This window comes from Crocodylus porosus, unplaced genomic scaffold (assembly GCF_001723895.1).
Source record: "Crocodylus porosus isolate Cpor-Errol unplaced genomic scaffold, CroPor_comp1, whole genome shotgun sequence".
Classification (NCBI taxonomy): domain Eukaryota; kingdom Metazoa; phylum Chordata; order Crocodylia; family Crocodylidae; genus Crocodylus; species Crocodylus porosus.
The window spans coordinates 23609690-23632491 of NW_017728910.1; the positions used below are offsets into that span (position 1 = coordinate 23609690).

General features: G+C 43.8%; 1 protein-coding gene across 2 annotated transcripts in view; it reads right to left on the bottom strand.

Moving 5' to 3' along the window:
• The window catches only part of DIS3L2 (DIS3 like 3'-5' exoribonuclease 2), a 224967-nt gene that overhangs the window by 174828 nt on the left and 27337 nt on the right, over window positions 1-22802 (bottom strand). For both annotated transcript variants that reach the window (XM_019532860.1, XM_019532859.1), the window contains exons 5-6: window positions 21044-21097; window positions 16728-16829 (exon numbers count right to left, since the gene is read on the bottom strand). In XM_019532860.1, the coding sequence (XP_019388405.1) occupies window positions 16728-16829; window positions 21044-21097 (156 nt within the window). The remainder of the gene's footprint in view (window positions 1-16727; window positions 16830-21043; window positions 21098-22802) is intronic.

The window sequence follows — 22802 nt, forward strand, 5'->3', positions numbered from 1 at the left end:
CACTTCAAACAGCATGCAAGACCAAACCTGCCGTCTTGTCAAGACTTAACAGGACGCTGCTACATAAAAAATATGCAAAGTTGAGTTATTTCTGAATCCAATAAGGTTATCTCCCCCCGCTAATTTGACCATGCTACGAAGCTGCCTTCATATTTTCTACTAACACATTGTATGTCCATGTTCTGCTCAGCACCGTGTGTATAAGCATGATGCCGTACCCAAGCCTCGATATAGGAAAAGTTTTCATAATGTATTAATTTCCAACTTCAACAGGACACAAATTACAGGATCTTAATATCAAGCCAGTCAAATTACCTGACCTTCTCCACCCAACACAACCTCAGCAATTCGGAAACTGCAGAACCCTCCTGTCTACTGCAAACTCTGGCTGAAAACTGAAGCCAAAGCTATTGCTGTCAGAAAGTCATTTGAAATCTGGTTTCCAAAGGGCTGGCATACTGTGGGAAAAGATCAGGCGGCTAAATAGTGACATAAGCTTTGTGCCTTGTGCTATATTTTGCTCTCAACTGCATCTAAAGAAAGTGGGAACAACTCCACCAACATCAGTGTGTCCCTGTGAGTCACTCCACTATGCAGAATTAAGCCCTGGGACCTCCCTTCAAGCTGTTCCCCCCTTCACGGCACAGGGCTCATTCCCATCTCAAAGGTCGTTCCCGTTCACACAAGGCAGGTATCCCCTCACTTCACTGTTGAAAATGATTTCCAAAGGTGAGCTCTAGCAAAAGTTCTTTGCAACGACAGGAATGAGTTCTCCAACATTTTGAATTTCCTATCTGAATAATTTGTAATGGTTTCTCATTTTGCCCTGGGTCCTGACATCTTATAGGATAATAGAGCAATAGGGCTGGAAAGGACCTCAGGCGGTCACATCGAATCCTACCCCTTGCTCCAGGCAGGATCATCCCTGGCTAAAACTACCGAACACAAGTGTATGTCTAGCCTGTTCTTAAAACTGTGCAAACAACCCTCCAGCACAACTACCAGGAACACCACCTCAAAAAACACCACAAACACCCTAACCTGCCATAGGGGGATGAGGGCACTACCAGCATCCTGCCACTGCAAGGACAGGAAAAGGCTGGTTAAAATACACTCAAAAAACCAAGGAAGAGGACCATGCCCCCGCCAACAGAAGGCAAAACCCCACACAGTCCATGCTGATCTGACTGTGAGGCCCAAATGGGCTTGGATAAGTAGAGAAGTAGGTCTGCAAATCTACCTGGGTGTTACTTATTCCTAGGCAGAGAAGAAGAGTGGGGTCGGGTCAAGAAAAATATCCACGAGGCTGTAAGACACCAGGGAGCTGGGGCATGCTTTACCATCTATCCGTTACCCCTTCCTTGTTGGATGTCTTTCCTGTGACAGACCCTCCCACTCCACTCCCTTGGCATGTTCATTTTGCATAGACTTAAAGCAATGTAGCATCTAGTGCCAATCCAGTATACCCCTAACTGGGCTCCATCTCCACCTGCAGCAGCACCAAATCTCAGCAACTGCTTCATCCCAGCCAATTTTCAAATGGGGATAAAGGGAATATTTGATGTGGAAGGATGTGGACTTAAAAGTTTAATATTTTCTGAAGATGCCATCAGCCTAAAACAGTGAGCAAGGGCCAGTGAAACTTTCTCCGCGCCAATACATGACCAGTAATCCAAAAGGAAAGAAAAGGTTGGTAATTCTGTGGGTGTCTGAAATGAAGGATCTAACCAATGTAAGAGGCTGTTCAGTCTCATGGCAGATGCCCTCATCTCTGCAAAGGTTTTCTGGCAAGTCATGCACTGATCTCAGACCCTCGCAACAGCTAGGTACAAGCAGGCAAAAAACAGAGTCCAGTCTAATGCCTGGTCTGTTCAATCAAAAAAGCTATTTGTCTTACTACTTTTCCTCAATGATACTTTAATAAGGAATTTTAAGAAGCATAAATTTCTCAAGCGTGCAAGCTGGAAAACCCCAAAGGCTGGAATAGGTCATGCAACCATATATTCAGGAACTTAAACTGTCCTTGCTCTTTCGGAAGAGTTGAAAATTGCCATGCAAATTCTTCTGCATCTCTATGGGGAATGGTTATTGCCATCCAACTTTCCTAGAGCTGCTGAAGAACTGTAGGTTTCCACATTACTAGCTTAACATTGATCATCAATCCTATCAAAACAATCACATCTACCAGGTTGCCGTTGAAATACAGGCCTCCGCAGTTTGAATATAACTAGTATTGCTGGATTATTACAAGCGATCCCTACACTACCAAGCTTAAACTTGCTTCATAAGAACTTTTAAGGCACAGTTAAGTTAATGACTAATTATTTTAATTCTCCCCTGGCACCCAAATTGCTAAGCATGTTAAACTCTGCTAGGGAGTTGTGACTGGCAAAGCTGCAGTCTAAAAGAAAGCCATTCAAACAGTTTCATGTACAGGAACACTAAAGAATATTTGAAGCCACTTCAACTTGTACAACTTGCTTTAATTTGGAAACCATTGAACAGATTTATCAAATTTTGCCCATAAAAAGTTGGCTTCAGAAGGGACCTCTCATGCCAATTTTCTGCCCAGAACAAGTTTAATAGCAAAGTTATAAGCCTCTAAGAAAATTGAGTATAACACAAAAAGGTTGACTCACTTCAGCTATAACCATAATGTTTATATAAGGATGCATGTGCAAGATCATGCAATGTATGCAGAACTGGGATTTAAATTCTCTCTGGAGGAAGAAACTTCACTGAGAAAAATCTCATTCATCCTTCTTTCCATATTCACTGTCACCTATCAAAGCCAAACAGCAATGGGTTATTGTGACCTAAACAATGTATTCATTCTTTTATTTGTACAGAGGAAAAACACACACCAAGATAAATGTGTTTGAGAATATCATGCTTTTCTTCTATTCAAGTATGCTTCATAACCATGTATGAAACACAGGTATTTACTGCTTTATTAAGGTTGCTGTCCACAGAAACGGCACTTTTTTAAAGCTAGGTATCAATAAGGATAAAGTATTGTCTCCATGTGCCCTTATTAGGGCACTAGTGTTTTTCCCTATACGCCAGCCTTTTTCATCTCAGCCTCTGTAATGGGGAAGAATTGTTCTGATGCCAGCTCTCATAAAAATGGCTAGTTCAAAATCATGTGCACTGAAAAAAATCAACCATTTTGCTGTTTTAATTGCAAGGTGTATGACACAGTGCTACAAGACCACATATCCAGGCTGGGACAAACTCTCGATTTTATAAAGCATGGTCTGTTTCTATGCAAGTTCAACCCTTAAGATGGAGCAAACAGATTTTCCTCAAAAGAGCAGGGGAGGATCATACCATGAATCCAGAGTCTTATTCTTATGCATGCTGGACAAGGAAGAGTCTGGGGACAAGGACAGGGGCTTACTGGTACTGAAGTGGCAGGCACCCCTGTGCCATGGGGCTGAGCAAGGGGCTCCATCCTAGCTCCCCTACCCATGCATTGTCCCTGCCGCCCACTGCCTTTAAGTGACTACGTGGTTGATTCAAGGTCCTGGACTAAAAGTTTCCGAGTGAAATCAGAGGCAGGGGAGTAGGCAGCAGTCCCGGCCCGCAAAGCAAGGCAAATGCAAGGCAAACCCAAGAAAGACAAAAACAGCGCAAGACAAGACTCCAGAGGGAGATTATTTGAAAAAGTACTCATTGCTTTCAAAAAAAGCAAGCAATGCTTGGCAGATCAAGCCACAGGCTTTCATGATGGATGGTGAGAGATGAGCGTTGGGAGCTGCTTCTGGGTATCACAAAACACTGTGCCGAGTCTAATGTGTACTTTGTGGTCTAGTATACTTTGCATGCTATACTGCTCCCTCTCCGAATACTCAACATGCTGTTAGGGGAGAAAAAAGTTAAAAGAAAGAGCTAGAACTGGCAAAGCAGTTAAAAGAAACAGGTTCTTCGGAGCTCAGGCCTTGAGGTGCAGCACCAGTCTCTCCCTGACCACAGTCCTCTAGCAGTACTCCCAGGCGCATGCCCAGGACTCAACCTATGCCACCGAAGTAACTCTTCAAGTGTAGGGTTGCTAACCTTAAACTGAGCATTAGTCACTTGTTTCAGTGGTGTTGCTGGGAAAATCCTTACTGTTGGACAATCCAGACGAGTTTAATGACAAAAGAACAACACAGAAAGGGAGGAGGGAGGGGGAAAAAAAAAATCAATGTTGATTGTGTGAGCCCTTTTGCAACTGTTCCTAAAAGCAAAGTTTGCCCAAGGACTCTGCCAGCTCAAAGGAAATTACTGTCTAGTGTGACATGGCCCTGACAAGGCCAGCTTCCCATCTCCCTGCCTTTCCTTTATTTGACAGCTACAGTAGCTACCACACCTAGTCTTCGGGCTCTGTTTTATCTTAAGCACAGATAGGACACACCCCAGGGGAAAGGAGGAGGATGGGACTGAAGTGATGTCAGGTGGCAGCGAACACATTTTCCCTCGTTGCTTTGCAAACCTTTGAACCTGCCCGGGGTAGTCATCCGCTCTTTGGCCGCTAACTGGAACAATGCATATCCTGGCAGGAAACGTGACAATGCATTACTGATAAACCATCACATGAACAGGCAAACTGTGTTTCCAAAGCCACTCAATCTAACTTGACAAATGTATTACCAGTGGCGTTCATCCCCAGCCCAGAAAGAGAGTCAGTTTTAATGAAGAACCATGGGGGACAAGAATAAAGACTCCCCAGAGCACATATATAATGCCCTGCCTTAAACACAGGCTCTGTAAATGAGCCAATAAACAGGACGAGTTTAGCTACAGGGTGTAATAGTCTGACTAAACTAAGGACACGATCTCCAGTGGTTATCTATCCTCCTCCACCCTTAGGTGTGTTGACACCTACTGCTTTTGCCACTTTTGCGTACCAACACAAACCGCAGCAGCCAAAACGCCTCTCTCTAACCATGCAAAAAACCCCAGAAACAATTATTTTTTCATGCACTCTAGAGAAGGAAACCTGGGGAATTTTTTAGCCAGACATCTTGTAACCAGAATATACAAGATCACGCCAAGTCTTCATTTTCACACCTCCCCCAATGTGTTCAGTGCCAAGTTTTTTTTCACTGCAACACAGTATTTGAAACCATTTAATCCAAACTAAAAACAAAAACTATTCAAAAGATGTGCACTGCTCTAAACTGACAAACGATTAGGATGCTGAAAGTTGTCAGAAAACTTGAAATGCAAGCCAGTTGCAAAGGCATACACCAGCCTACTCTTCTGTACCAATTATTTCCTGAGCTGGCAAAATGCAGCGGGCTAAGGGAAATAGTTAACACACTGAGAGAGTAAGGAAATATATAAAATTAGTCTCTGCCCTTTGCTGCATAGTTAACAGGTCATTAGTTTGTTCTGTAATATTTTTCTAGAGTCACTACCAAGTTTAAAAAAAGAGCTGCAGTTTGTTAACACTGGTACAGAGAATGGAAAGTGCAGATAGAATCTATGCCCTTCAGAAACGTGGATAAACTGTTTCAATTGCTGGGCAGATGTTGAGAAATTATATGAAGCACACAACTATTAAAACAGAGGAATTTGTTGGAAGAGATAACCAGGAAGAATTTGAATTTACCTCTCAATGTTTTGAGTGGCACCTTTTGCTACTGGAGCTTGATTTGAAAGAATTGCTTGCACTTCTTCAAACAGTTGCAGGAATAGGAAAAAAAAAACCAACCTGAAGCCTTGCCATCCCTACAGGTTCCAGGACAAGGATCTGTAAGTTAATTTGGTTAAGGAGACGGCCAAGTACTAATAGCTTAAAAATAAGACTTGCTTGTAACATGTTAACACTGCTAAGGAAACTGTCATCGACATGTGTTAAGCGCATAAACCCTTATTTTTTTTACATCACTGAAGACCATGCGTGGTACCGTGGTGTAGAAGGAAACCATCATCTCCAATGCTCTTGAGTTGCCACTGGCAACAGCAACATTAACCTCAGAAGACTAGGACTCATCCTACCTTTCCCTAACAAGCAAAATACCAGGAAGTGATGAGAGGAGGGAACTGGAAGACTACTTCTCTTCTCAAACCTTAGCACGTTTCACCACACCTGGGCACAAAAAAGGAGGGGACATTTGGAGACGGTGAGTTTTTTCCAGTCTCCTGAAGTTAATGGCACTATTGCAGATGGCCTTCCCAACCTAATCAAAATAGCCACCAAATCCCCAAAGCAGCAGCTTCACCATGAACTACTTTCCCCTAGCTTATCTCACCCTTCCCTACCAGGCAAACAACTACCTCGAGCCAGCACTTCAGACATCCCACTGCTGGTGGTGAATAGCTCATTTATTAACAAGAACTTTCTTGTTATAAAAGGGGTTATGAATCTTGACTTCAAGACACCTGTAGGGAAACCCTAATTTTTCCATTTCTGCTTTCTGCAAGTCTCCGTGTATAGGATTCCCTCTATTGTAAGTTCCCAATCCCTTGGATTTACATCCATCAACAATAAAAGACAGTTGAAAGAAGGAAGCGGGGGAGAGTGTGAAGCAGCCAACCTGTAAGCAATGTTGTCCACACCAAGTCAAATCCTTGTTTCCTGCCAGCAGCTCACAAGAGCAGATATGCGAAATGATACCCATTTTAGAGATTTAGAATATCACCCTAAACAGAGCGTGCATAGGAATTTTAACGATACACAGCTTTTTGGTATGATTTTCAACTATTCCCTTCCACGTCTGTTATTCAAATGACATTTGAGGCGTATACTTTAAAACAAAACAAAACACACAAATCAAACAAAAAACCAAAAACTCTTCAGTTCCTTTGAGCCAGGAGTGTCAAAGATACAGCCTGTGGGCCTCTTGGAGGGACCGGGAATTCAGGGGTGGGGGTCGACAGCAAATTCCCAGCTCTGGAGCCTGGTTGGTGCTGCATATCAGTGCCAAGGGAGCAAGCACTGCCTGTGCTAACCCTTGCAATCACTGCCAGGTCCAGATCCAACCTGGGAGCCCGAATGAGTCTGATGCCCCTGCTTTAACGCCATAAAAATCCTCGTACAAATTCCAATGGACTTTTATCATTATGCTTCACTTCAGTCCACTCCTGACTTCTAAACTATGTCGGTCTGAACCTTACCAACACCGTGAAAAATCTGAATGTCCCGGCAAAAAAAAAAGTGTTTATGAAAGTTAGAATAAGCTTAATGCATGTGGCACTCAAAGACTGTTTGATCATGACAACAGGTGCCTTGACATTCTTATAAGGTGTAGGCTCCAAATATCATCTGATATCAATCAAATGCATCTCCAAATTGGCAGACAGCAAATAATTCTAAGAAACGCTAATTCCACAGGAACCAAGGACTAAGAAAAGTCCAAAATGATAGTGGTTATATAAGAGATTGGATTAAGAATAATCTAGTGTGATGTGTGCATGTTTAGAGAAGCCTTGGAAGACTAGACTTTAAAACAATCATTTAAAGAAAAGTCGGTTGTTAAAGGAAACAATTTGCTGTACTAGACTTTCTTCATGTGACCAAAAAGAAATGAGTAGTAATAGAAGCTTAGGTATTAAATGTTGGCTCTACTCTCCTACTAAGTAAGATCAGGTGTTCCCATCAGCACTTTCCTTTCATCCTTCAAACCGAAGTTCTTTCAGCAACCCTCACTGAAATCTAACAGTACTTAACTCAAGTCGGAAATCAAACCGATCACCAGAGGCTTAACCAACACTAACTCTGCTGTGCATTTAACACTTGAGCACATGCAAGTGTCTGAGAAGACAAATCCCACTTCTCTTTCTGCTGAATGGTTGCTTGGCTGCTAACCTGAGAGGGGAAAAAAGTATATTTTTACCCTGCATGCCTGCATCCAAGCTCCATCCTCAACGACACTATGCAATGGGAAGACCAAATACAGTCAGTCCAGTTGCCCTGTAGTATCAATATGAAGAAACAGATGTAGTCCCCACTGGCCAAGCACTCTGGGAAACCTTTCAGCACTTTAATTTTCCCCCCATCAGAGAAGGATGAAGGACTAAAGGCACAGCAAAGCAAATGAAACTGCAAGTCTTCTGCCTCTTCACCAGCTGGAACTCTACCCTTGGTTTTCCAAGGCAGGGAACTTCTTTCTACTGAAGATCCTAATCTTGAATGGATGGCAGATTTACATTCCCAAGCAGCAACATTTCTACTTTAATTCAGAAATGAAACATCCAGGTAGAAAGGTCTGGGTCACAGAAGTTAGACACAGCAGGGAAGACATTAGTAAGCTGCTGGTTCCTCTCTCAGAAACCTGATAAGGCTCCCTGTTACAGCTTATAGCTTAAGTTTTTGTGTCCTTCATTCCCAATTACATTTTATTAAAAAATAAATTGTGGGGAAAAGGAAATAATACAACATTTCCTTCTATGAAAACCAGCTCTGATTTACCCAACTCTGGATACTGCTCTAGATATCACTGCTTCACACCCACCCAATTTAAAGTTAAGTGCAGCCTACAGCAGTAACAAATTGGGCCTCCTCTCTGTAGTTTTCACCAGCAGTTTATAGCTGTTATAGCTCTCCTCATCTGGATATCTTCCTGGCTTCTTCGGCTTTCTACTTTATTCTTTGGCAGCATGAGTTACATTAGGTCATTTTTAAGGTGGGCAGTTACCCATTATTATAATGATGATTTATCCAAAGCTCTATATTATGAAATGATGGTTTCCAAAGAACTGCAGTATTCACTAACTCAAGCTATCAAATTACATTGTTTTGATAACCTACTGCAAGTCCTCACTCAACGGGCTAAAGTCAGCAAAGTAGCCATTAGCAAGGTTAAGCAGTAGTTATCTCAGGGTGGATAAAAATTAGTGGGTTTTTTTTACATCAGATTTTATTTAAATTAGATTTTATTTAATCACACTTTTAAGATGCCTTTTTAAAAAAATCCTATATAAAAGATAGTTTTAATTCGTTTTAATATGTAAAAGCTCAAAGATATCACCACAAAATAGGGATTACGTACACAGAGTAAAGCCCTTACCTCTCACTAAAAGTGCAAAGTTTCAGGAAGTTAAATGAATAGAGGACTGCTGGGGGTGGAGTAGATCTGGGCAAGGAGGAGGAATCTGAAGATAAATGCAAGGAGGGAGGGCCGGCCAGCAGAAACAAAAGAGAAACATTTTGAGCAGCATATTCCAGAAATCTTGGGGCAGAAGTTTCTGAGGATAGCCTCTCCATTGATTTGAGATCTAGTGAGGGAATGGTATGCTGGAAGGGAAAACCTATCATGGCAGCAGGTTACCAGGCTGTAAAAGAGAGAAGAAATCTGGAAGCAAGTGAAGAAAGCTCCAAACTAATAACATATGGCTGCAGTGCTCATTTAATGTCCTCCCGATACAACGTGGCAAAAATATCCCCTAAAAATCCATGATTAATCTAGTGCAGTGGTTCCCAATCTGTGGTATGGGTACCACCAGTGGTACACAGAAAACCTGTCACTGGCACGCATTAACAGATGCATTATAATTACTTTATATGATAAAAAATTTGCTGGTGGTACTTAAGGTTGAATCATTTTAAATTGGTGGTGCATTGATCTAGTGATTTGGAGACAGTTCACCTCCTAAAGACTTCACAACTATCTGCTTCCATTAGCTTTGGTAAATAAAATAACCAAATCATATTTCAGTTTTCTGATGCAGCTGCAAAATTAATCTAAAAAAAAGAGATCACTATAAATCACTTTCAAATGTTTAGCGTGGCTCTTCTAAAAATGAAACCTAGATCTAACTCCAAGGTGTGAATAATATGCATTAAGGTTATAGCAAACAACAAGAATGCACTTTTTGTAGAAAACAATGATTTTAAATTGAGGCTTTGTGACCGGTGATTTAAACCGTTATTTAAATCGTGATTTAAAATCTATCTGATGCAAATCAAAGCCACCCTGAGTTATCTAGACAGATATTCGGAGAAAAGCCTCACTTGCATAAGAGTTTAGGTGAAGGAAAAGCAAATGATTTCTATTTGCTAAAGCAAGTTCAAAGTTAACAATGCCATTTTGATGCCTGACTAACACCATATATGTTTGCGTCAACAGCTGTGTGTGGGAGCTGGCCAGGATATGTCAGTGTGTTTATATTACGCGTTACAACGCTTCTTGACGTCTGTCTGAATTTAATTTTTTCCTTACCTTTGACTGCAGCCAATTATTCCAACAATGGCCACTGCTGGGCAAAGGGAAATTTAGCTGACATCTATATATAGAGTTTGAAGTGGTTATTTCTGTCGTAAGGCCCTACGAGCAGCAGGTCCCGACTACAATCACCTAAGACCTCCCACAGTCTTACATTCCACCATACCGCCTCCTGAAGAGTTTCTGGAGGACCCCATGATTTCCTGGGCTCAAAAGATCTGCAGATGATATTGCTCTTGGCTACTTCATTGTCAGAATACTGGAACGCCATCCAGCTGTCAAACAAATGGCCCACGCTACCCATAGTGCAGTCGTTCCCAAGCCTTCATCCTTGCATTCATTCCTGCAAGAGCCCTAGGGTAGGTCAGCAGCAGTGTGGGAAAGAATGAAGCCTATAAAAAAAGTGGGCTGTAAGAGGAACCAAGAGTAGTAATCGGAGTTTGGAGGCTGCTTGTTCCATTTTAAATACCTTTGTTACAAGCAGACTCATAACCTAAGATGCCTCCTGCATATGGCAGCAAATGATATACATGCTTGGGACCAAACCCCACCAGCTCTTCTTACTGAGGATACTGAGGCAACTCACACCAAGAAGTTCTGTCCTGAATCAAACAGGTGAATGTAGAGAGAGTAATTCATGAGAGGGTTGTCAGGAAAAATCCAGTACGTGATAAACTACTATTCTGTGAGCACCCCGAGTCAGGCCAAGAATCGAAGTCCCTAACATGTCACCTTCTTCCAGCAAAGTCAGTCTTATACAAAAAGCAAACGCAGGTCTGAGATGAGTGCTTATTTTCTTGCCATTTTCCAGTTGGTCTAACAAAAGGTATCATTTTGGAACCAAGAGTTCTAGTTTTTTGTATGTATATCAATGAAGGAACTGATGAAAGAGTGGAAGCAGGCTGCAAAACGAATGCTGTCCTCTTACGCCACTAACTGACTTTGCTTCTCTCCGGATGCTAGAAAAATATTGAAGTAATAATTCGTGAACACTTTTTACCTTTTGGGCTACTGTACAAGTCGCATTACTGTACAGAACCCGAGTTTCAGGGATGGCTGCAGGTGCGACTCCATAAGGCATAGCAAGAGTCAGTGATGGAAAGCTGAAGTTAAACTAATTCAGGCTAAAAACAAGGCATTATCTCTTTCTTAATCCGCAAGGGGAATTAACCACTGGAGTAACTTGCTGCTGGGAATGTTTAATTAAGCTCTAATTCATGTAGGCATTTATTCAGGGAAGTCCAACAGACAGAGCAAGGCGAGGGTCAGACTAGAGGATCGCAGGGGTGCCTCTTCAGACTCACCTGACGACAATATGCCAAGTGCCTGGGAAATATGGCCCTCCAAGCCAGAGCTCTCCCTCTCCAAGAGGTAAATCAGGGCTGTCCTACTGGCAGCCCAGGAGGGGCTCATCTGTGGCACCAGGGCTCCCTGCTGATCCCTGCTCCCCTCCATTTCTCCAGCTGTGCTAGCAACCAGGGCCTTCCCCTGCCTCCTCCAGCTTCAGTTGCCCACCCCCCAGGAGTACTGGAAAAGCCCACAGCCCAGGACACTGATATGGTGCGATGCAGTGGAGCAGCCACAGCTGGGGAGCTGAGGCTGGGGTCCAGAGTGCCCTCACGATGCAGTACAGTGGGGCCGATAGTTTCTACTGGTGTGGGCCCTGCCAGGGTGGCCCGCACAGCACATAGCCCTCAGCCCCTTAAAATCTGTTGGACAGCTGCGAGGTAAATAACTGTGTGTCACCAACATCCCTCAGTTGTACAACCCTCCTAAGATGCGAGACAAGAGGACGCGTAAAGACCCTGTGAACCATACCATGCAAGCAGCCAGGGCACCTCCGTCAACTGTAGGCTGGCATGAAGCCACTGCATGCATTCCTCGAAAGCCTCAGCTAACCACGGTCTGAGCCAAAGGTCCGACTTCCCACTGTACCGGTGCCAGATCAAACCCGTTGACTTTAGATCAAAAAAGACAGAAAGAAAATATGCAAGACCAGGAAACGAAGGGAGCTGTCCATCACACCAGGAACCAACACAATGAAGTTACTGAGCCACAGGGATCTGCCCCATGCTTTACTTACTCTGATCAATACCAGGAAAGGCAGGCAAGGATCAAGACAGTTCATCATAAATACCTACTTGCCACATGAGCAAGGGAGACCTGAGCCCCAAGATCCTCCACGAGGTTCTCCCAAGGTAGTGTATAAGCATGGGACACACGCCTTGTCACACTATGCATTACAATGGCAGGATTTCATTGCAATTCAGTGTCAGTAGCACATACCCATAATTCTCTCGCCAGAAAATAAGAGACACACCTTACTTGGGGAAGGTAGAATGGAGAAAAAAAAAAGATTGTTCCAGTCAATGAGCAGGGGCATTCGGCTGGAAACTACCACCAAACTTCTGGCATTTGGCTGAGCAACAAGGGGAGGGCAAGTGATGCTGGTGTGCGGACTCTATCTCGCTCTATGGAGGCCCATGGGAGCACGGCCCCTGGCATCAATGTCTCCATGCCTCCGTCCTGGTGCAGAAATCAACATCCTGCCTTAAGATGCACTGCCTGCCACGAAAAGAATCAAACTGCCCTTCTTGAGGGCAAAAGGAAAGCTCTTCCTCAGGACTCCCTCTGGAAGCAGCTTTATTCGGTCTCCCCCTCCCGAGAGGGCCCCCTGAAGCCAGTTCTGGCACCGCTTCACAAGGGGCAAGCCTTTGGCTTCGAGACCCTGGCTCTTCTCAGCTCCTGGCTTTCCTGATGCTACATAGCACCCCGCTCCTCCTTTCTGGCCAACTCCCAAGGGGGGGGCATTTTCTTCTTTTAAACAAGAGGGGTACGATCGACTCCAACTGTACAACAGCCTGCTCCAAAGCAGACAATATGTACTGCATGCTGTGCCATGCCAGTTCCCTCTGTCCTCCTTCGGACTTAGCACTGTCCCCACCCTGGGACATTTCCTCCCTGTCTGGCCTGAGACCTTCTCTCTCAGTCCACTCCAGGACTGTTTCCATGTCCCCTCTCAGACTTTCTCCCATCCTCCAGCTCTCTCAGAGCCTTACTTTTTCTCCCCTAGCCTCCTTCGTCACACTCTCCAATTTTGGATGGCTAATTTTTGGGGAAAGGGTATGTGCGGTATGCAAGTAAATACGGTAACTATCCAGGGCTCATGCTAGCCTGTCAGATGCAGCAGTCTCCTTTTTTTAGACATATATACTATTTCTCAGACACCCTTGGTTAGGGCAGCCAAAAACGAATGGTAGTGAAAGGTTTGTGTGCACTAAAACAGCACTGGAGCTTTACAATGCATCAGAAGCCCAGCACACAACAAAAAGGGACATCTTTAGGACAGACAATCTGGGTTAAGGAACCAGCTGATTTAGGAAAAGCAACAACCCCCCTCTCCCCACCCTGCCCAACACCATTTCCAGGCCTTGTAGAGCACAGAAGCTACCACCACATAAGTCCGATGTGTTAACAACCTAATCCTCTGTGATATCAAGGCTTACCAACAAAAAATACATAAATCCAGTCTTCAGTGCAGTGCAAAACATTGGTTTGGGAATAGTAAACAGCAAAAAAAACATTACTATACAAAGTGACTGCCTAGCAAACCAAATCTGTGTATTTTTCAAGGTATCCTGAGAGATTCACAATCTTATTGCACATTTGATTTGTATTTTTCAAGGAAATAGTAGAGGCAGCACAGCTTCTAACCAAAATGCCCAATGGGACAGCAATATTTCTGAGGCTAACACAAGTTGCAACTTCGCAGCAGTTTATGAGTAAATGAAGGGAAAAGAACTGAAAATAGCTAGTTGCCTGCCATCTATCACTAATCAGTAACAATTACTTGGCAACATGATAACAAATCTCAATGCAACTTTGTGGTACCTTCTTCAAGACCCTGGTACAAACATAAATGAGTAGCAAGAGACTCCGGGGAACTTATGAAGCTGGAAGGCTGAGTCAACCCCTGAATGCAAAAAACAGACTAGGCAAGCAAGATTCCTTGGATAAATCTGACATCTGTTATTAGGCCAACTCAAATAGTTGGAAAAATTCTTCTTAGCAAGCTTTTGGGCACATGCCCCTTCATCAGGCTGAGGAAGCATCTGCAGATGGTCTGTGTTCTTCCTGGATGGAGCGCACAGACCATCTGAACACACTTCCTCAGCCTGACAAAGGGTATTTGAGCCTGAAAGCTTGCTAAGAAGAATGTTTCCAGCTATTTGAGTCAGCCTAATAAAAGACATCAGATTTACCCAAAGAATCTTGTCTGCCTGTGTCCTTAGACAGACACGGCTACAACCTATACGCCTAAAACAGAGTAGGACTTCCTACAGTGGCCATCTGTGTGACTTCATGCATTACTGTATGATTCACCTATTTAATTTTGCAAAGTTCACTGTGGAAGAGTTAGACTCATATACTATGAAGATATAAAGTTTTCCCAGTCAACAGTCAGACCCCACACCTCCATGCATGTTGTGTTCCTTAATGTTTGCCCAGAACAGGAAGAACATTCTGAACTGATCTTTTGGCACTGATATGCATTTGGGGATCCAACCATGACAACAGCCACAACTCTAGTGAACTCAGATTTACTTTCATTTATATCACGTTTGCTTCCCATTTAATACTCAGGCAGCAGCAGTATCCTTTGAATAACAGATTTTCACCAAAACACTGTGCAATATACACCTGCTCAGAGGATTTTCAGGATTATCTTGAGGAAAGACTGAAGCTCTAAAAATATCCATGCAATCATTCTGACACTCTAAAAGCATGGAAGTCGAAAGATTCCAGTTAATGTTCAACTGAAGACCTTGCATATGCACGTTTAAAGCTTTTCATATTAGCCTGTTTCCAACAGAGAACATGAAGGTAGTTGAGGAATAGGAAGACCCTGCTATCCTAAAGGACACGAACTGTTCAAAACAGTCTGGATATTAGTCTTACAGAACAGGCACCTATTTCCTTTGTCTAATCCAGGACTGCACCAATTCAACTCAACTTACAGGTCATTTTTCAAATCAGGGCTCATGGCAGAGGTGAAATCCTTTATTAGACCAGCATGTTGGTCTAATAAAAGATATCACCTCTACCATGAGCCCTGATTGATTTTTCCTCTAGACCAATACGGCTACAACCTGGATATTGGAGGTCATTTTTCAAACACTTGAAAGGAATTTAAAAAATCCAAATATTTTCATTGGAGAATATATGGCAATTCTGTCACCTGCATGCAGAACAGCCAGGTAGAAGGCAGACAGCCCTTGGCAAGTATAGTTCTGCAGGATACAAGACAAGCGATAGAGCAATACCTGTTTACATGGTTTGAGTTATTCCATGTTATGAATTTGTTTGAAGGCTGGAATCATTGTGAGATTTGGAGTTGGAACAAAATAAGCTCTCCGGGCCCCACAGACTAAAGCAGGGGTGGGCAATTACTTGGGCTGGAGAGCCACTTGAGGAGTTCTGGTGAGCTGTTATGGGCTGGGTATGCTGACCCTCCCTGGAGTGGCAGCAGCAGGTATGGGGGAAGCAACTGACCCTAACTGGCCTCAGGCCCATCTATCCCACACCCACTGCTAAGGGCACCAGATGGAGCAGGAGGGTGGGGTCTCCATGAAGACTGGCCTGGGACCCCTGCAGGCAGGGCATGCTCAGCTGGGAAGATGGGACGGGGCAGCAGACAGGCAGAGAGCGGCATCCAGGAATGGGATGGGTGGGTGGGGTCAGAGTCGCGTGGCCGTACCAGCACAGGGCCATGAGCTAGGGCCTGGGGCAGAGCCATGGTCTGTTCCCTGCACATCCCTGTGATGAGTGCCCATTCCACAGGCAAAGATGTGCGGGTAGTGGGTCACGGCTCTGCCCCAGCCCTGCACTGACACCATCCTGCAATCCCAGCCCTATCCCCACCCAGGCTGCTCCCAGACACTACTCCTCACCCCACCCATGACTCCATCCCATCCACCCAGCTGAGCCCACACTCCATGGAGACCCCGCCTGCCCACCTACTCCTTCCAGCACCCAGTGTGGCAACAGCAGCAATGCAGAGCGGGCTGCCGCTCTGGGGACTGCCAAGAAGCTGAGTCTGGCCACCACACTGCCATGCCACGTGGCCGGGGTGGCAGAACCAGCTGCATGCGCCATGGCTTGGCCTGCCCCCTGTGCTTGGGCTGAGCAGGGGACCTGCTGTGGGCTGGACAGAATCCCTTGGCGGGCCAGATCTGGCCAAGCAAAACCACTCAGTGCCATTACATGAAGCCAGGTTGATAGAAAACAAAGGGCCACATCTCCCATTCTAGGTTAGTAACCCGGGCAAAACACAGGCATTCCAAAGTAATGGGAGCTAGTTATTTCCCACCCCAAGTGTGTGGTCTAATGTTTTAGTCATAAACTAGTTAAAAGATAAAATGGTTTAATCTGCTAAAGCCTAAGCCATAATTTATCTAAGATAGGGTTGTATAAAGTTCTTATGCTCATCAGTAAGGCCATATGTGAATATGCATAGAGGAGGACATCGTAATAGGCTCCTTCTGTGCAAGCCTTAGAGATAAACATTGGACTGACCTTCCATTGCTCCTTGGGAAGCAGCTTCACCACCACAATGTCCCCATTCAGGGCTCTGTTGCGAGCGACCACTCCATCGATAAAGATATCGCGTGCCCCATCCTACAGGAAGGAGACAAAGAGAATAAATACCAGACCAAAAACCCTAGGTTCAACTTGCTACAAGAGTTTTAAAAAAAGCTTTGTTGTCATGCCAAACAGAACGCACATTTGCCATGATGTACACACATTTGCACCGCAGATGTACATGGAAGCTAAACTTCACCAAGACATCCTCCAACACAGAGTCTCTCTTAGCAAATTGGCTCCTGTATGCATGCCAGCACAGTAGTTCCACACAGTGTATGAGACAAAGCCAAGCCCTCAAAATTTATCATCTGCAACCTCAGCATAATTCCCCTCCAGCGACTGTTAGGAAAGGGGAGCTCTATCCCTCAAGTTGCAGCTCTTCGAATACATTGCCAGGGAATCCTGAAAAGCCATGTCAAAAGGTGAATGAGAACTTCCCACGCTTCTCGGTCCTGGGTAAGAAAGCTGCAAGGGGCATGCCATGGACAAGACCCTTGGAGGTCACAAAGAAGTCATGCTCTGAAGGCATTTGGTACCTTGAAAAGAGACACAACCAATTTCATTTTTTTCCCTATACTTGACATAAAATCGGTTTGAAATGTTGACCTAGCAATGCCGACTTAGACCAGATCTTCTGCTGGAACAGTCATGTTAAAACCCGTCCTCTCTGCGTTCACGCCTTTACGTAACAGCTGCTGCTGTGGTACACGCCATGATCAGCTGATGTTCTGCTCACAATCTAGATTTGGCTTGGGGCTTTTCCCCAGAAGGGGTGAAGAAAGGTAAAGCAGTCTAAAGATTTTGTGATGGACTTGTGAGGTTTTTGCAGGGGACAATTTACTTTTACACACTTCGTTTTGTCTAGTTACTCTCCAGCGCTCCTAATGCCTTTATTTCTGCTTCCGTGCAATTCAACACAGGCTATTCTGCATGGCTATTTGTAGCATACCTTGACCATGTAAAAACAATAAGCATTCACTATTAATCTGTGGACTCAGAAATATTTTCTAATCATGCAGCTTCACTCTCTTTCCTAACCAAGTTAACCGTGGGTTTCTTTTGGCTGTAACGTTTTTTTTAATTATTTTTCATAACCACAAGAAAAGCCAACTTCAAGGGAGCTAAAATCTTAGTCACCATTTCTTTCTTTCTTTCTTTTTGGTGGTTCTTCAACCACTTGCTCACAATTCTGTAGCACTTGGTAAAAGCAATTGCCATTTTATCCAGTCTCAAACCTAAGAGGATTTAACATCGCAGAAGTATTCTGCACTGCTTAGGTTCCAAAACAGTGAAACAAAGAGAGGCGGTGCACTGCCATTATGAAACAAAAGCCATTCTCCAAGTCAGCAAATGAGTCTTAGAAGAAAAAGCAGCAGCAGCAGCTCAACAGCTGTGCAAAAGCTGCCTCCCATGACAAGATGCAGAAAAATTGCAAAGCTTTTTGGACCAACATAATTCAAATTAGAAACTGCTCTTTTAAGAAGACCAGATTTTTTACATATGGTCCTTGCTCTCTTTTTTCCTGCCCCCATCAGCTCCTGAACGAAATACCATATATACAAAAAGGAAAATTCAATGGCCCCTCTTAAGATATATGCCTTTTTTTTTTTTTTTTAAAGTAGCTTTACAATTCTACCCTAACATTGCCTTGTTGCAGGACAGGGTTGGTAAATGTGCTAATGTGTTTGCTCCATACATTTTTTTTTAAACTTTGCAAGAAAATATAAAAGCAGCTTCTGTCTCTGCCAGCAGCACCACTGGTTTGTACTATGCCAACTAATTAAAATTATGCTGCCAGACAAAGCAAGGAGGGATTTTTTTGTTTTGATTTGCCGCCAAAAGTTCTCATCTTAAACAATTTCTTCAGGTATACGTGTTTCTACATGGGTTAGTTCAGTGCCTCCTAGAGAGGCTGTAATTAAAAAGTGGCCTAAAGCTTTTTCCTGCATAAGCCACTTAAACTACCATAAAAAAAATGTAACATTTGTTTACTTGGAGTCTCAGATTTGTGGTCCAAGGGATTGGACATTTCCAAAAATGTCTGGGATTTCCCTACTTTTTGTCTCTTTCCACCATACTAACTCTCCCCCCATGACAGTCAGTTGCTGTTTCATGTTACTAATGTCATTAAAATGGGATTCAGCTGCAACATAATATTGGGATAACTTAAAAGGTCTACACTTATGCCTAGGTGTTTACATTGTATTAGCTGCAGGGCACGCTGCTGCTGGCAATTGGACCCTTTGCATCCGTCTCCCATTCGGCAAAGTATTTTATGACTATGTTGCCTTCTCAGAAAAAAGTAGTAGTCTTTTATATTTCTATCTGACAGCAGGGAGATTTGTGGTCATTTTAATCTCTTCCGGAAATGAGTTCCCCAGTCACAGGCCAGCTGCCAAGATAGCTCCATCCCTCATGTTCAGAGACTCCCTCCTGCAGTTGACAATTCCACCGTTCAAGAGAGCTCAGCTACCGTGAGCGGTGAAGACTGCGGAGTGCGAAGAGGAGTTCGTCCTGTGGCAGGTGTTAAAGGTCAGGTCAAACCTGGGCCCTTCCCTTTGCCTTCGACGCGGAGACGGTACACAATAGCAGCAGCTGGGACAACGTACAGCCAGAGACGCACGGTGTTCGAGGTGACCAGCTGCTACATACGAACCAAATGAAATCATAGCCAAGGCAGGGGCTGACGGAACAGGGGGCTCTGCCCTGGCCAGCTGCAAGGGAAGGATGGAGATTTTTCACAGCTGTAGCTCTTTCAGCATCTGGCAGCAACAGAGTCTTGTGGGACGACAGGGCTGCGAGCCATCCCGCCGCCCTTGATGGAGGGTAATGTTATGCTAATGATGCGTCCCCCGGCACATAGCCTCACAGTGACCATCTCCACCTTGGGCAGAGTCCTCTTTGTCCAGGTGCTGATGCTTCTTCCCAGTGGGAGATAGAGCAGTTGGTGCGATTTAACCCACAAAGGGAAGGAAACCGCAAATGATGGCCAGAATATCCTTAACTAACCTGCAGTACCCATGCACTGCAGTACACAAGCCCCCTGCCTGACCATACCAGGCAATCACTAAGCACCATGGGGAATGAAGGATAGAGCTTCAAATCCAGCTGCTTCCGTGTATGTAGCTGGACTCAGTACTTTGCCAGTGTTGCGTGGTTTAAGGGAATATGTTTAACAGTCTACACCTACCTTACTTGAGAAAGCAAAAGAAAGGACTACCACTCCTTTCCCCGTTCCACACCAAAGCCTACTTTACAAAAGCACTGCAAACAGCTGTGCAAAAGTACCTCCTCCCCCAGTGAATTTTAAGAGTCTCTCTCATTGCCTCACACTACGTAATAGAAGTCCTTCCCTGAAGAAAGAGGCTAAAGTCATCATCATCGAGGACTGAGCAACAACGGATGTGAGCAGAGATCTCTGGATTTTCAATCCAGGCTCAGAAAAAAATTATGCCCAGAAGCAGGAGACATCAATGCCATCAGCACTTCACTGTCTGAGACGGGGCGGGGGGGTTTCTACTCTATACCCAAACAAAACCTCGTTTCAAGAGGCAATTCACTTCCACATCATCACCAAAGTGTTGATCCAAACACTTCCAAACGATTGCCCTCGGCTACACCAGCTGCCAGGTAACCTTGACTAATTGAGGGCCTCGACAGCACAAAAGTCTTTCTATTCTGGTGACAAAGGAAGGGGGAGAGTGGCACAGAACAGGCCTATGTGACAGCAGCAAGCCCCAAGCCAAGCTCGAAACACTTTGCATAGGCAAAGGTGCCTTAAAAAGAATCACACGTGTTACTTTTGGACTGACTTTTCAAATTAGCTCATGCAGCAGATTGAAAGGGGAGAGAATATTTGTTTAGGGAAGATTAGCTTGAATCAGTGGAAAATCTATAAACCCTCTGTAGCCATAAACCAAGGGTTTACAATTACACTAACTGGTGGTCCTCAAACCTGGGTTCAGCTGGCTCCAGTAAGATAAAAGGACACATCCCCCCTTTGATGAAAGTTCAGACACATTCAACAGCACTTTACAGTATTAAAAACGAGTTGCTGCTTGGGGTTTTGTGTCTTTCCCTCAGATTACGTGCATATCTTCAGGATTTATTTAAATTTATTCCCAACTGATTTATCTTGCTACACAAATCTAAATGACATTTCATGTATAGTATCACTGCTATCTTAATAAACATTCACTTAAGCACTTCAGAGTGTTACACTTAGCAGAGATGTAAATTATACCTACCGGAGATGGAATGAAGGCTTCGTGGTATTTCTTTGGATTGATCCTCAATGGGCCCTTAAAGAAAAAGAGGATTCAAGATTATGCCTAGAATATAAATTTTTTTTTTTAAAGAATATTAGTTCAGTTAAGCAGTTATAAGCAATGTATTTACAGGGAAACACAGCAGATGCATCTGCATTTCCATGATCTCTCTCAGGTTTTGATATTAGTGCCTTAACATCTAGGCAACGTCCAACCAAAATGCAATGGATGGGCTTATACAGATGCAACAGCTTTCTCCAATTCCCACCTTCGATGGAGGCAGATGTCAGGGTTTCAGATGCCATTCTTTCCAACGTTACACCAGAAAGAAAGGCACTTTCAGAAAATGCTTCTCAGAGTTAATTTTTCTGTTGACTGATATTTTTTCCTCCTTTTAAAGTATTTAAGTTTTAAGGAAAATTGCTAGCCTCTCAGTTACACAGTCTTTCCCAACAGCCGTAGCAACACTGCATGAAACCTGGTAACTGTGTTGGATCAAGAATCTTTACTGTTGGATATGTACTGCAGTAGCACTTTGGAGCCCCAGTTGGGGACCATGCCTCCACCAGGACCGGGACTGTACAAAAAGACTAATACACCTGCCCAAATCTAAGTTATCTGCCAGAAGACAGCAAGCTGCATTACAATCACAACATGTACAACATGACTTAGCGTGAGTTCGAGATACAGGCAATCCCCGCTGAACGCTGTTTTGCTTAGCGCTATATCGCTCATTTTACATTGATACTGGATTCCACTGAGCACTCAACGAGTTTCATTATAACACTCATGGGCATTGTTTAGCTGGCAGCAGGTTTTGCTTAACACTACTCTGTTTAGCACTCAGTTTTTTGAGATCCAATTAAGCGCGCTAAGCAGGGGCTACCTATATTATGATAGACTGTGATCTTTACTTCGCTGCTCCGGGACTGGCCACTGCTACTCCCCAATGTGCTGGATTTATGAGGTTATACTGTATTTTCAGGCAAAGGGTGTTGTCAGGCAAGTAGCAATTTAAACATATTGCGACCAGTTAATTATTCCATATCTCCCTGCATTCAGGTTTTATGGTGCACCCAAGGTCAAATCTATCAGATACATTTTTAACTGACGTGCAAAATGCTCCTCGTCCCAAAAGCAGATACCTTCTCCAGGTCCACCCTTTCCCATGGCTCTAAAACATGTCACCGTAAAGAACAGATAGTGGTTAGAGGGGAACTTTCTGAAAGTTTTATCTGCTGCTACTATCCAATCAACAGAAATCACGCAGGCCCTCCTCCATCTCTAGCACGTGAGCAGGGCCACCTCAACAGCCACAAACCCTATGCTACATTCAGGAATGGAAATAATAGGAATAGAACAGTCCCCTACTTTTCATCTGGTTTTGGTGAGACACTCTTTGCTTTTAAAAGACTTCATTTCGTTATATGTATAAGATCCATTTTATGTTAACACACACACACACACACACACACACACACACACTTTTGAAGGCAGAAGGGAAAAAAAAGAAATGTTTCCTCCATCAGTGGCTCCTGCCAGAAGGTGAAAAACTTCCTGAAGTCCAGCTGTGCCTTTGAACTGCTCACTAACACGGACAGTAGCAATAACTCCATGGCAAAGGTATTTTAAAGGGAAAATTGAAAAGCTATTTCTAAAATAAGAGCATTTGGAAAAAGAAAAAAAAAAAAGTATTTGAGATCCAAAAGGCTTAAATCAAGTTTAGCCACCTTTAAAT